This window comes from Camellia sinensis, chromosome 7, assembly GCF_055761805.1.
Source record: "Camellia sinensis isolate YWXY chromosome 7, ASM5576180v1, whole genome shotgun sequence".
NCBI lineage: Eukaryota > Viridiplantae > Streptophyta > Magnoliopsida > Ericales > Theaceae > Camellia > Camellia sinensis.
Window position 1 is genome coordinate 124123101 of NC_138967.1, and position 14847 is coordinate 124137947.

Consider the following 14847-nt stretch of genomic DNA (forward strand, 5'->3'; position numbering starts at 1 on the left):
CTTTCGGGCTGTGGGAGTCGACCACGGGTCACGTTTTGATTATTTAAAATTTTCATTTTGTAAAGTCCGTGTGTATATCATCTAAAAAAAAAAAAAAAAAGATTGATCCAATAATCTTAGCCTATTTAATTTATTACAATTGTATCTAAAAAAAAGAATGATAAGTGTGTTTAAAATACATACAAACATATATATATATATATATATATACATTTGTGTTTCTCGTTTTACTGGTCATGTGCAACCAAAACTGATGAGGACATTCATACCTGGCTAGTGAAGAGGGATTGTGTTTCAGATCGAGAGGTGAAAAAGCTTTTGAGGCTCTGCAAATCTTCAAGTGTCAAACTCCTTAGTTGAAGGAACGAGTTGGTATTAGTGTTGTTTTCTTCTTTGTCTTCTTCTTCCCCCCCATTCTTCAATACTATTACTTTCAACTCTTGACAATGACTAACCTGAAGGTGTTCTAGTTTTGGTAATTGTCGGGGCATATTGGACAAACCGACATTCACCAGTTTCTCACAGCTCCAGATGATCATGCTTCTCAATTGTCGAAAAGACTCTGATGGAAGTAATTTCCTATCCCATATCTTTGTTATCATTGTTAGTCCATCAATAGTCAAACTCTCCAAGGCAGGGAATGTAACCTGCAACATTCATAACATAATTGTTAAACATTAGACTCCAAAGTCAGCATTATAACAAGTAGTACAATATAGCCCAATAAATTTATGTTAGTCTTAATTAGTCAATAATTGAAGTCCAATAAATTGATTTTACTGTGTTCCAATTAATGCCAAAACTAAAATTGTTGGTTCCATAACAGCTAATATGATTTTGTTTTATGTAATGGAAACTATAATAGATTGGAAGTAACAAATCTTTTTGTTACATTGATGCAACCTTTTGTCCTCATTGTGCAATAGGTGTTGTGCACGAGTTGGTTTGATTGTTTTGACAGCAAATCATCAATTGAATATATTAAGAAAATTTCAACCAACTATAAATCCACCCTTTCTCAAAATTGATGGGTTCGGTAGATTAAAAGTACAAAATTAGAGAAATCAGGCTTCACATTATTTTCATATTTCATCGTGATTTTTTCTATTTGACTTTGATAATCTGTGTTCTATGATTTTATGAAAGGGAATTGTTTGTCTCCAATTGAAATTTCAACTGGACCAGATAGTTGAGATCTCTTACCGATAAAAGTCATTAAACAGAGGCCTCTTACTGTTGCGAGTTTATGAAAAGATTTTACTAAACGAAGAGTTAAAATAATGGGCCAATGCATTTCATAAACTCTTACTGGTAAGAGACCTCCGTTTAATGACTGTTATCGATAAGAGACCTTAACTGTCTATTCCGTTTGAACTTTCAACTACAGAAAGGATAAATCCCTTATAAAAACACACCATTTCAGATTTACTTAAAATATAGATTGCCCATGTAATTTTAGAAATTACATCTTGCACTTTTAAGTTTCCAGTTGTACAACAAATCACTTATTTCATTAATAAAATTATCAAGTCAATTAATATTTTTAATAATGTCATAAATATATTTCAATTTACTATTCAAGTAATTTTATTATTACATAAGAGAGTAATTAGATTTTTTTTTTTCTATTAATTATGTTAAACAAAAAAATCTAACAATGGGGTATTTATAATTTCTGGAATCATAAAGAGTAATTTATATTTTAAGAAATATTAAGGATTGTATTTATAATTTACCTTAATTTTAAATAGTGAAAATCATATGATGCGTGCAGGTATTTGACCTATGGAAAAGAAAAAAAATAAAAATTAATCATGACGTGCCTTTGCTAGTATGGCTTTATTGTCTAGGTTTTCAGCTCATTTAAGTCAATTGCGATTCTTTTTTTTTTTTTTTTTTTTTTTTTTGATCAGCCCAAAAAACTTCATTGATGATAAAAAAAATGTACAAGCATAAAGATTACATCAACAAAGATGAAGGAGTGCAAACAGTATCGCAAAAGACCATCACCATCCCAACTAAGTTGGCACCGCGAGGCCTTACCGATCATATGCTAGCATAGCCCAAAATTGGTGAGAGACCAACTAGCAAATAGAGACAACACCAAAAAAAAGAAAAAAAAAACAGCAGCAGAACAGAGTTTCTCTGCCTCAAGCCAATTGGGCTCATCCCAACTCATGGCAATAATGCTCCTGCAAAGCACAACCTGATCTGACTTATATTACAAATGAAATCATTGATTGTGAAATTAAAATCCTTCTGGTGTGGGTTCAACCACAGAGCGATCCTAGTCTTGATCAACTCACACAACTCAAACCAGTTTGGGTTAGCTGCCTTGAAGACGCACTCATTTCTAAGTTGCCTAATTGATCTTCAGTATGGTGTGAATGGAATAATTTGCACTGTTATGAGACTCTTGTAGAATTTTTATCGATCGAAATAGAAAATCATGGTCGCAAGATTACTCAGCCTAAGTATGTAGAAGATTAAACAAAAAATGAGATACAGATGTATCATAAAAGGTAGGTCTCACATCATGTGGACCTCTTATGTTCAAGGATGAATCTAGGATTATCAATATAGGGGTGCAAAAATATATTTGGAGTTGTAAATTATTTTTTTAATTATTTTAGATTTTCTGGCATAGTATATAATATTTTTTAGATTTTTGGGGGGTGTGGTCACCTCCCCCGGCACCCTGCTAGATCCATCCTAGGGACCTCACCCCATGTGAGATATCTATATTATATTATGTGTTTAGTTTTTGTGTTTTTCATATTGATAAAATAAATAAAACACTAAAGTAAAATTGATTGAGCTTTAAGCTGTTATTGATTAATTGCTAGTAACAACTCAAGCCAATATGCATAGTCCATCAATTAATGTAGTTTTAAAATTGGCTCAATGGTTGGGATTGAACTTCCAAGAAGTTTCGTAAGATGTTTTGGGCAGGGGCAAGTAACATTTTCATAATGGCGAGGTTGTGGGAGTTAATCTCTAACCTCCTCTAATTGGCAATGTTATCAATTCACAAATCTAAATCAGTGAGAGGACCCAAAAAAAAAAAAATTAAAATTCAAACAACTCTAATAAAAGCATCATTACAAGCCAAAAGGTTTGCATACTGTTGGCAAAATGATTTGACTGTGAGCAATGCACCCTTCACCAGTTTCCCAACAATTTATCTTCCTCATTAGCCACTAGATAGACGTTTCCAATTAGATCATACAATTCTTCCAGGATCTCCCTTTACTACACAAACAAATCCCTTCTAAACTTTTGATTCCATTGAGGACTTGCATCATGCATGTGGCTTGATTGTTAACCGATATACCGCATGGATGATTGTGATTGGTCGAGATGTGATTCTATCACACTATATTCGAGATATTTGGAGTAGAACTTGAGTCTTTGTAGAAGACAATTTCTTAGGGTGGATAAGTTGAGACTCATGTGAGAGGTCTATCCTAATCCAACTAGGATAGATGAGTCCTGGATTAGTGTTATTTTTGTAGAGAATAAGTTTAGTAAGATTTATAAGATAAGGAGGGCACTGGTTCTCATATAAAAAGAGGCACATGTGGGTTAAATGTAAGTTTTTACTGGTGAGTTAATTGCTTGAGTTGTTACTGTTTGATAGTCTTTGAGATATATTGTTACTAACTTAATCGTCAGAGTGTCCTCCTAGTTAGTAACAACTGGTTTAGCTTTTTTGTTCTTTGTTTCAAATTTTGAATTCCATCTAGTGCACGTACTTTATGACTTTGTTTACTAAATCTTTATAAAGGATGCAATTTAGTTGTGTCATCAAATTTTAGCACACACAATACCAATTCCATTCCATACTTCCGTGATCGCATTCTTGTGAGAGGAAATATAGCGACCCCGGTCTTTTCCCATTTGATTATTGTATCCGGACTTAGGTTCCGTAGATTCTGTCATTGTAAAATTGTTGTTGTTGTCCTTTATTTTCTCATCTGGAATTATAGGATGTATTGGGCAGGTTTGTTTCAGGTTGGTTGGGTTTAGAAACCAAGTGTTGCTGTCCAGGTTTTTGGTTCTTCGCTCGAGCGAGTAGTTGGTCGCTCGAGCGAGATGTCGTTTTGGTTCTTCGCTCGAGCTGGGGTTTGGTCGCTCGAGCGAGAGATGGCGTCCAGTTTGGACCTGTAGCTTTGCATTCTTGGCTCGAGCGAGCTTTTCTTCGCTCGAGCGAGTTAGTTCATCCTTCGCTCGAGCTATAGTTCCTTCGCTCGAGCGTGTGTCTGGTTTCAAACCTGAGGGTTTGAGTTCTTCGCTTGATCGAGTTTTCTTTTGCTCGAGCGAGCTTTTGGGTTGCTGGCTCGAGCAAGGCTTCCTTGGCTCGAGCGTAGCTTCTTGTGTCTGGTCGCTCGAGCGACCAAGTCTTCGCTCGAGCGAGCCTGTCCAGTTTATATACACAGCAGCGGGTTTTGATCAGTTTTTTTCATCTCTTTTTGATTCCAAACCCTAGGTCCGACTTCTCTCTCTCCCTACTCACCTTCTTTCTTACTTTTGATCCACTTAGGGTGTGTTTCTACCCTAGATCCTTCATTAAAAAGATAGAGGGAGTCGAGGGCTTTCATTTAATCTGAACATTGGGCGATTTGGAGCACTTTGGTATTTGAGCACTCATCTTTGTCTTCACCATTTGTGTTGTTTTCTTCGAGGTAGGGATTTCCTACTCCATTGTATACGTTTTGTTCTAAGTTCTGGCATTTTAATAGATTGGGGGTATTTCGATAATTTTGGGAAAAAAAACCCTAGTTGTTTAAATACATTGGATTGTATATTTAATTTAAGGGAATTGGGGAAATTGGTTAAATGCATGAAATTGGGGAATTTGTTGATCAATTGGTGTAGTTGAATAATGTAAATCACTCGCCTATTGAGTTGTTGATTTATTTATTTCCAGATCTAGAAATAACTGTTTTGGGCTATCGGTGGAGGATAGTCGTGATTGTTGTAGACATTGCATGTGGATTAGGGATAACTGAAACTAGTCACATTGGTTGAGTCATTCATTTTGGCTGCTGAATTAATACAGACATTATGTGTATTGATTGTATGTTATATGTTATGTGTTTACATACATTGTTTTGTGTGGGAGGAGATAGGGGATGTACTCCACGGTTTAGGGGAAGATAGGGGATGGACCTCTAAACCGGATTTTGTTTGGGAGGAGATAGGGGATGGACTCCATTAGCCACACTTTGTGTGTGCTTATTTATATAGAAGTGTTTTTGTTGATACAGCACTAAAATGTGTATCACTCTGGAAGTATGAAGTGTTTTGATTTGAGCTTGAGTCTCATTTGTTTGTTGATATTGGAAGAACGTGAACATAATATATATAATTCACTGTTGTAAGGTTGGCCAGGTTCTGAGCCATGATGATAAAGTGGGGAAGTAAAACGTATCTTTGACAATAGTGTCATGAAACTGTAAAATGAAGTAATTGATTATCGTGGTTACCATCTGTTGAATGCTATTGCTTTATTCATTGCTTATATGTGGTTTAGTATATTTCTACTGGGCTGTGGCTCACCCTTTATGGGAACATCATTTTCAGGTTCAGGTGATAAGCTACCTCCAAGAACTTAGCTTGGAAGGGACTTGGATTCTGAAGACTTTCTTTAGTTAGTTGTCTTTATTTATTATTACATGTAAACATCTAAGCCTAGGGCTTTTCTTGCATTGAGTTAGAACTCATCTTTTTTGTTATCCAAGTGTTGGCTTGGAAAGATGTAAGCCTGTAGGGCATTTTATTCGATGTTACATGTAATAGTTTTATTTAGTAATACTCTGATGAATGAATTAATGAAATGCTTTAATTAAATAATGCATGTCAATTATATATTTAATGGGTTTATTTTGAAGGCGTTACAACTTGGTATCAGAGCGTACCGGGTTTGAATACTTTGGGTACGTGGGAAGTGATTAGTATCACAATGGGTTCGTCTCGTTTGATAGAGACTTAGTGTAACGTTATATGCTTATGTGATAACATGTTTATGTGACTATGTGGGTATGGAATGTAGTTTCTGGGATGATGATTGGACCCTTGAGTTTCTAGTAGTCTTGTTGGAAAGGCACTTGATCACTGCTGCTTCCAACCGGAACTATAGTAACGCATTAGGACTATCATTATCCGGGAATGAAATTCGTAGGTGCTTATGTGATTATGTGCTTACGTGGAATGAATTATTGTTGTCCAATGCATTAGGACGTGAGTGTTTAGCTTCAGCACATTTATTAATGTGCTAATGTCTTTGTTTCCTTTATTAGGATGTCAGGACGAGGACGAGGACGCGGTAGGCGTGGTAGGCCGGGTAGGCAAGAGGTGCCTGTGCCAGAGGAGATTCCGGCAGTTCAGGAGGGAATTGGCCAGGCCAATGTGGCCGAGCCAGTAGGCCAGCAGGCTATGGGCGCTCTAGCCCGAGAGATAGCAGGGGCATTCAGGGAGTCAGTAGGCATTCTCAGAGCTGAAAATCAAGCTCAGGTTGTTGCTGCTGATGCAGGACAATCCTTTCTGAAGAGGGAGTTCTTTCGGTCTAATCCGGATGACTTTGTGGGTGATCCTAAGGAGCCGCTTAAGGCAGATGAATGGCTCGAACAGACAACGAAGACGTTTGAGATGCTTGGCATCGAAGACGAAGGGTTGAAAGTGACCTTGGCATCTTTCCAGTTGAAGGGGGATGCGGGTCAGTGGTGGAAGTTTACTAAAGGGCGTATAGGAGGTACGTGGGAGGCTTTTGTGAATGCTTTCCAGGAGAAGTTCTTATCTCCAGCTGTCAGGGAAAAGTTGCGAGATCAGTTTTGTCAGCTTAAGCAGTCGAGTTCTTCAGTGGCCGAGTTTGAGGCTGCATTTACTAGTTTGTCCAGGTTTGCACCTGAGTTGGTGGCGTCTGAGGAACGCCGTTGTATTGAGTTTGAGAAGAAGTTGAGGCGTGGCCTCAAGCTGAAAGTTGGGGGAACTATGATTCGAGATTATGGGCGTATGGTTGATGCTGCAGCCCATATGGAGATCATGATGCAGGAGGAGGAGGAAGGACAGAAGGGCTCCAAGAGGAGTCAGGATAGTCAGAGTGATGGTAGGAGACAGAAGGGTTTTAATCCTCAGCAGTCTCAGGGTAGCTTTTCTAGATCGACTTTTCCTGTGCCGAGTGCTAGTTCGGGGAAAGGCAGTCAGGGAGACATTACCTGCTTCAAGTGTGGCCAGCTGGGTCACAAGTCTCCAGTTTGTCCTCAGAGAGGAGGAGTTCAGAGAGCAGCATCTTCTTCGGCTCGATCTCAGAGCCAGAGTCAGGGTAGAGGCCAACCACTCGTGTTTTCAGTGTGGTCAGCCGGGGCATATGAAGAGGTATTGCCCGCAGTTGGGTGGCACACCTGGTGCATCTGGTTTGAGGCCGATTCAGGGTCAGCAGCCAGCTCAGTCGGGTCAGGCCTCGAGGGCCAATCAGGGGGCTTCATCGTCCCAGTCAGTGCAGCAATCTTATGCTCCTAGGGGTGAGCAGGTTGATCAGAGGTCGTCTGGGCGCGTGTATGCTGTTACCGCGCAGGATCTTGTGCCGGCACCATCAGTTGTCAGAGGTACCTTCTTGTTTTGCAACTCGGTTGCTAATGTTTTGATTGATACGGGTGCATCTCATTCCTTTGTGTCTGCTGCATTTGCATCTGTTTTGGAATTGGAGTTAGCACAGTTAGCATCTCCTATTTGTGTAGTGTCACCTCTTGGGGGTGAATTGATCTTGAAACAAGGTGTTAGGGGTTGTGATATAGAGGTTGATTATCATAGAATCCCATTTTCCTTTGTAGTTATGCCTATGCGGGGTTTTGATGTTATTTTGGGTATGGACTGGTTATCGTCATACCGGGCAGTAATTGATTGCTACCGCCAGAGGGTCACTTGTTGTACCGTGAGCGGAGAGTATTTTCATTTTCTGGGGGACCGGGTCGGTAATGTGTTACCACCGGGGTATGTTCCGCGAGGACGGAGTGAGCTTAGTGGTCTACTAGCTAACCTTTCGATTAGTGAGGATGATGAATCTCAGATTGTGTTGCCAAGGGTGGTTTGTGAGTACTCGGACGTTTTTCCCGAGGATCTTGTTGGTTTGCCACCGCATCGGGAGATTGAGTTCTCTATTGACCTAGTACCCGGCACGGTGCCGATTTCTATGGCACCTTATCGATTTGCCCCAGCCGAATTAGTTGAGTTGAAGATTCAGCTCCAGGAGTTACTAGATAAGGGTTTTATACGTCCTAGTGTTTCGCCGTGGGGAGCACCGGCCCTCTTTGTTAAAAAGAAAGGTGGTGCTTTGAGACTTTGTATAGATTATCGGAAATTGAATCGGGCTACGGTTAAAAATAAGTATCCTATGCCTCGTATAGATGATCTGTTCGATCAGTTGAAGGGTTCCCGTTGTTTCTCTAAGATAGATTTGAGATCGGGTTACCACCAGTTGAGGGTCAGGGAAAAGGATATTCCGAAGACGGCGTTCCGTACACGGTATGGCCACTATGAGTTTCTGGTGATGCCATTCGGGCTCACCAATGCACCGGCAGTCTTTATGGACTTGATGAACCGGATCTTCCGGGAATTCTTGGATCAGTTTGTGGTCGTTTTTGTGGACGATATCCTTATCTATTCGCCTTCTGAGGAGGAGCATGAGGCACACTTAAGGGTGGTGCTTGAGTTACTTAGAGTCCATAGGCTGTATGCCAAGTTTGGGAAGTGTGAGTTCTGGTTGAGGGAAGTCAAATTCTTAGGCCACGTAGTTTCTGGGGAAGGAGTGTCTGTTGATACATCCAAGACTGAGGCGGTGCAAGATTGGGCACGGCCTAGGAGTGTGTTTGAGATCCGTAGTTTTCTGGGATTAGCTGGGTATTATCGTCGGTTTGTGAAAGATTTCTCCAGATTAGCTTCGCCTTTGACTAGATTGACTCGGAAGGGAGTCAAATTTGTATGGAGTGAGACTTGTGAAAAATCGTTTCAGGAGTTGAAAGATAGACTGACCACCGCTCCAGTATTGATTATTCCAGAGAGAGGGTTGGGTTATGCAGTCTATTGTGACGCCTCACGAGAGGGTCTGGGTTGTGTGTTGATGCAAGAAGGTAAAGTAGTTGCCCATGGTTCACGACAGTTGAAAATTCACGAGCAGAATTACCCTACGCATGATCTAGAGTTAGCAGCTGTGATATTTGCCTTGAAGATTTGGAGGCATTATCTTTATGGTGAGAGATTCGAGGTATTCTCGGATCATAAGAGTTTGAAATATTTGTTTACACAGAAAGATTTGAACATGAGGCAGAGGAGGTGGATGGAGTTCATAGAGGATTATGACTTTGAGTTACATTATCATCCGGGAAAGGCCAATGTAGTGGCCGATGCCCTTAGCAGGAAACCTATTGGTGACATAGCTGGTATAGCCATCCGAGAATGGGTGATGTTGGGTGCGATTGGGGAGTTTGATTTACTTTTGGGCGAATCCGTAGAGGCTGCGGCCTTGTTTTCTGTTGTTGTACAGCCTACACTCATGACTCGAGTGTTAGAGGCTCAGAGGGGTGACCTTGAGGTAGAAACCCTCCGTGAGAAGATTTCTGGTGGGAAGGTTGAGAAGGGTTTGACGGTGTATCCCGACCTGAGTGTGAGATACCGAGACCGTTTGTTTGTGCCGGAGTCTTATCGAGAGGAGGTACTCCGAGAGTTTCATCATTCACGCCTTGCGGTGCATCCGGGAGGCACTAAGATGTATCGGGATTTGGGTCGCCAGTTCTGGTGGCGGGGTATGAAGAGAGATGTGGCAGCTTTCGTGTCTAAGTGCCTTATTTGTCAGCAAGTGAAGGCCGAACATCAGAGGCCAGCGGGTTTGTTGCAACCCTTGCCTATTGCCGAGTGGAAGTGGGAACACGTCACTATGGACTTCGTTGTAGGTCTTCCGAGGACTCAGCGGGGTAGTGATGCGATTTGGGTGGTTGTAGACCGGTTGACTAAGTCGGCGCACTTTATTCCTATGCGTGTTAGAGATTCAGTCGATCATCTGGCCGATCTATATATTCGGGACATAGTAAGGTTGCACGGGGTTCCAGTGACGATCGTCTCAGATAGAGATCCTCGTTTCACTGCCAGGTTGTGGCAGAGTTTGCAGAGTGCCTTAGGCACTAAATTGACTTTTAGCACGGCTTATCATCCTCAGACTGACGGACAGTCTGAGCGTACTATTCAGATCCTTGAGGATATGCTGCGGGGTTGTGTCCTTGATTTCAGTGGGTCGTGGGAGAGGCATTTGCCATTGGTAGAGTTTGCCTACAACAACAGTTTCCAGTCTAGTATCGGTATGGCACCGTTTGAGGCCTTGTATGGCCGACCGTGTAGATCTCCTGTTTGTTGGGCCGAGGTGGGTGATGCACCTCTGTTGGGTCCGGAGTTGGTGAGGGAAACGACGGAGAAAGTTGAGCTTATCCGTAAGAGGCTTATTACAGCACAGAGTCGTCAGAAGTCTTATGCCGACCGTCGGAGGAGATCTTTGGTGTTTGTGGTGGGTGATCATGTCTTTCTGAAGATATCACCTAGACGGGGTTTGATGAGATTTGGGAAGAGCGGGAAGTTATCCCCTCGGTTCATTGGTCCGTTTGAAATCCTTGAGAGGATTGGCGAGGCTGCTTATCGTTTAGCTTTACCGCCGCAGCTGTCCGGAGTACATGACGTGTTTCATGTGAGTATGCTTCGGAAGTATGAGCCGGATCCATCACATGTATTGGACTGGACCGATCTAGTAGTTGACGAGGATGTCTCGTATGAGGAGAGACCGGTTAGGGTCTTGGATAGGCGGGATCAAGTCTTGCGAGGCAAGACCATTCCTTTGGTAAAAGTTTTGTGGAAACATCACGGAGTGGAGGAAGCCACTTGGGAACGTGAGTTGGAAGTCCGCGAAAAATACCCGGACATGTTTATCAATTCGTAATCTTGTATTTAAATTTTGTAATGTTGTTCAATTTAAGAGTTTTACTTATGTCTTAAGTTGTAAAACGTTGAGTATGTTTTAGTAAATGGGTGTATCTTGAAACTTGCTTCATTATAGAAGTTTAGTGTAATATTGCATCTGTTGAGTACATTGTTGAATGTGCAGTATATATCATGCCATTGAATATGATATGGGAATTGTTAACATTGAAAGGAATAATGCATAATAATGATACAGGTTGAGATATATGTTGTTTTATATATTGTGAGATACCCCTTGATAAAGAGATGAAGTGACCAGTATTGGGTCAAGATGTTTAATGTTGTTGTTTAATATCTTCGAGAATTGAAAAAAAAAAAAAAAAAAAAAAAACTTGTTTTGTTTACAAACTTATGCTTAATTTCGGGGACGAAATTCTTTTAAGGGGGGGAGGTTATAGCGACCCCGGTCTTTTCCCATTTGATTATTGTATCCGGACTTAGGTTCCGTAGATTCTGTCATTGTAAAATTGTTGTTGTTGTCCTTTATTTTCTCATCTGGAATTATAGGATGTATTGGGCAGGTTTGTTTCAGGTTGGTTGGGTTTAGAAACCAAGTGTTGCTGTCCAGGTTTTTGGTTCTTCGCTCGAGCGAGTAGTTGGTCGCTCGAGCGAGATGTCGTTTTGGTTCTTCGCTCGAGCTGGGGTTTGGTCGCTCGAGCGAGAGATGGCGTCCAGTTTGGACCTGTAGCTTTGCATTCTTGGCTCGAGCGAGCTTTTCTTCGCTCGAGCGAGTTAGTTCATCCTTCGCTCGAGCTATAGTTCCTTCGCTCGAGCGTGTGTCTGGTTTCAAACCTGAGGGTTTGAGTTCTTCGCTTGATCGAGTTTTCTTTCGCTCGAGCGAGCTTTTGGGTTGCTGGCTCGAGCAAGGCTTCCTTGGCTCGAGCGTAGCTTCTTGTGTCTGGTCGCTCGAGCGACCAAGTCTTCGCTCGAGCGAGCCTGTCCAGTTTATATACACAGCAGCGGGTTTTGATCAGTTTTTTTCATCTCTTTTTGATTCCAAACCCTAGGTCCGACTTCTCTCTCTCCCTACTCACCTTCTTTCTTACTTTTGATCCACTTAGGGTGTGTTTCTACCCTAGATCCTTCATTAAAAAGATAGAGGGAGTCGAGGGCTTTCATTTAATCTGAACATTGGGCGATTTGGAGCACTTTGGTATTTGAGCACTCATCTTTGTCTTCACCATTTGTGTTGTTTTCTTCGAGGTAGGGATTTCCTACTCCAATGTATACGTTTTGTTCTAAGTTCTGGCATTTTAATAGATTGGGGGTATTTCGATAATTTTGGGAAAAAAAACCCTAGTTGTTTAAATACATTGGATTGTATATTTAATTTAAGGGAATTGGGGAAATTGGTTAAATGCATGAAATTGGGGAATTTGTTGATCAATTGGTGTAGTTGAATAATGTAAATCACTCGCCTATTGAGTTGTTGATTTATTTATTTCCAGATCTAGAAATAACTGTTTTGGGCTATCGGTGGAGGATAGTCGTGATTGTTGTAGACATTGCATGTGGATTAGGGATAACTGAAACTAGTCACATTGGTTGAGTCATTCATTTTGGCTGCTGAATTAATACAGACATTATGTGTATTGATTGTATGTTATATGTTATGTGTTTACATACATTGTTTTGTGTGGGAGGAGATAGGGGATGTACTCCACGGTTTAGGGGAAGATAGGGGATGGACCTCTAAACCGGATTTTGTTTGGGAGGAGATAGGGGATGGACTCCATTAGCCACACTTTGTGTGTGCTTATTTATATAGAAGTGTTTTTGTTGATACAGCACTAAAATGTGTATCACTCTGGAAGTATGAAGTGTTTTGATTTGAGCTTGAGTCTCATTTGTTTGTTGATATTGGAAGAACGTGAACATAATATATATAATTCACTGTTGTAAGGTTGGCCAGGTTCTGAGCCATGATGATAAAGTGGGGAAGTAAAACGTATCTTTGACAATAGTGTCATGAAACTGTAAAATGAAGTAATTGATTATCGTGGTTACCATCTGTTGAATGCTATTGCTTTATTCATTGCTTATATGTGGTTTAGTATATTTCTACTGGGCTGTGGCTCACCCTTTATGGGAACATCATTTTCAGGTTCAGGTGATAAGCTACCTCCAAGAACTTAGCTTGGAAGGGACTTGGATTCTGAAGACTTTCTTTAGTTAGTTGTCTTTATTTATTATTACATGTAAACATCTAAGCCTAGGGCTTTTCTTGCATTGAGTTAGAACTCATCTTTTTTGTTATCCAAGTGTTGGCTTGGAAAGATGTAAGCCTGTAGGGCATTTTATTCGATGTTACATGTAATATTTTTATTTAGTAATACTCTGATGAATGAATTAATGAAATGCTTTAATTAAATAATGCATGTCAATTATATATTTAATGGGTTTATTTTGAGGGCGTTACAGGAAAGCTTAATGGCAAATCACCTAAACCATACATCAATTCATAAGTTAATATTTAATCCATATCTAACTTTTAAAATCATATTTCCCACCACAATTTTCTAAACTTACTGTCTTTACAATCAAGGCCCACAATTTTACCTTTTCTAACACTTTTTCCAAGGTAAATATTCAAATCTTTTACCTTCATCCTTCTCCACAATAACTTTTCTCCATTGGATTGGACTGAAGGGTGTTGTTTGGGTCCGTGAGATCCATCATGGGTCCCATTTTGATAATTTGAACCGTTTATTTTGTCAAGCACTTTGTGTATTTCATCTACACAAAAAATTAGGTCGATTCCATAATTATAACTTGTCTAGTTTATTACGTTTCTCACTAAAAAAATGTATGATTTACTTTTAAAAGCATAATTGTTGTCTATTTTTTTAGTGAAAAATTGAACAAGTTAGAGTTATGGGATCAACCTAATTTTTTTTTGTGGATGAAATAAACGAAGTTCCTAACAAAATAAACGGTTCAGATCATAGAAATGGGACCCGTAGTGGGCCTCACGGGATCAAATAGCAGGAGATCCTCCTCCTTCTCAATAAAGGTTGTTTTTTAGGGATCCTTACTCCTATTGACAAATATTATATTGGATCTTATCAAGGGATAATCGCCCTGCTCATGTTTGAATCTTATTCCTTATATATTTGTTTGGGTTTTTCTTTTATACTTTTGAAATTTTTTTTTGTATAAATTATATATTATATTTGACTATTATAATTTATTGAGTTTTATTATAATATCAAATATTATTGTTAATAATAGAAAGTATTACTGTAAACAATTGACCGATCTGGCCTATTTCCACTCTTAGCATGACAATATTTCTTGAATACCCTTTTAGATAACATTATTTTAAAACATTTAGTTGAAAAGTAGATCATTACAGATTTTTCTTTAAAATATAATAATACAATTTTATCCTAAAAAAGGAATAAAAACAATATTGTCATACCATAATTATTTTTCCCGCACCTTAAACACAATTTAACAAAGTTATTAAATTCTTCATTTCATCAATTACACGGCCTAAATTCAGTTAAAACATAAAATTATATAATCCTTCACTTTTAGTAGGAAAATGTGGTGTGTTGAAGAAAGCTGTTTAGACTTTTTTTTTTTTTTAGATGGCGAAAAGTTGTTTAGACAGAAAGGAGAAATATTATGATACATACTCTTTAAATATGCATTTTATAACTAAAGAAAAAAATTACATAATTCTATACTTTCTAAGTCTTAACTTAAAAGAAAATAAAAATAAAATAATAAATAAATAAATAAAAAGTTATAACCAAACACTACATAAGGTATAACCAAAGATCTCATAACTCAGAACTAAAATAATGTCATAACTAAAGAAGA

At 39.4% G+C, this 14847-nt stretch overlaps 1 protein-coding gene across 12 annotated transcripts in view; it reads right to left on the reverse strand.

Moving 5' to 3' along the window:
- Positions 1-14847, reverse strand: part of LOC114265292 (disease resistance protein SUMM2) — a 52969-nt gene that overhangs the window by 15966 nt on the left and 22156 nt on the right. For all 12 annotated transcript variants that reach the window (XR_014335976.1, XR_014335974.1, XR_014335980.1 and 9 more), the window contains one exon: positions 270-647. Coding sequence is in view for 4 of the 12 variants with exons in the window: in XM_082879279.1 (XP_082735405.1) it covers positions 270-647 (378 nt within the window). In the remaining 8 variants the exon portion in view is untranslated. The remainder of the gene's footprint in view (positions 1-269; positions 648-14847) is intronic.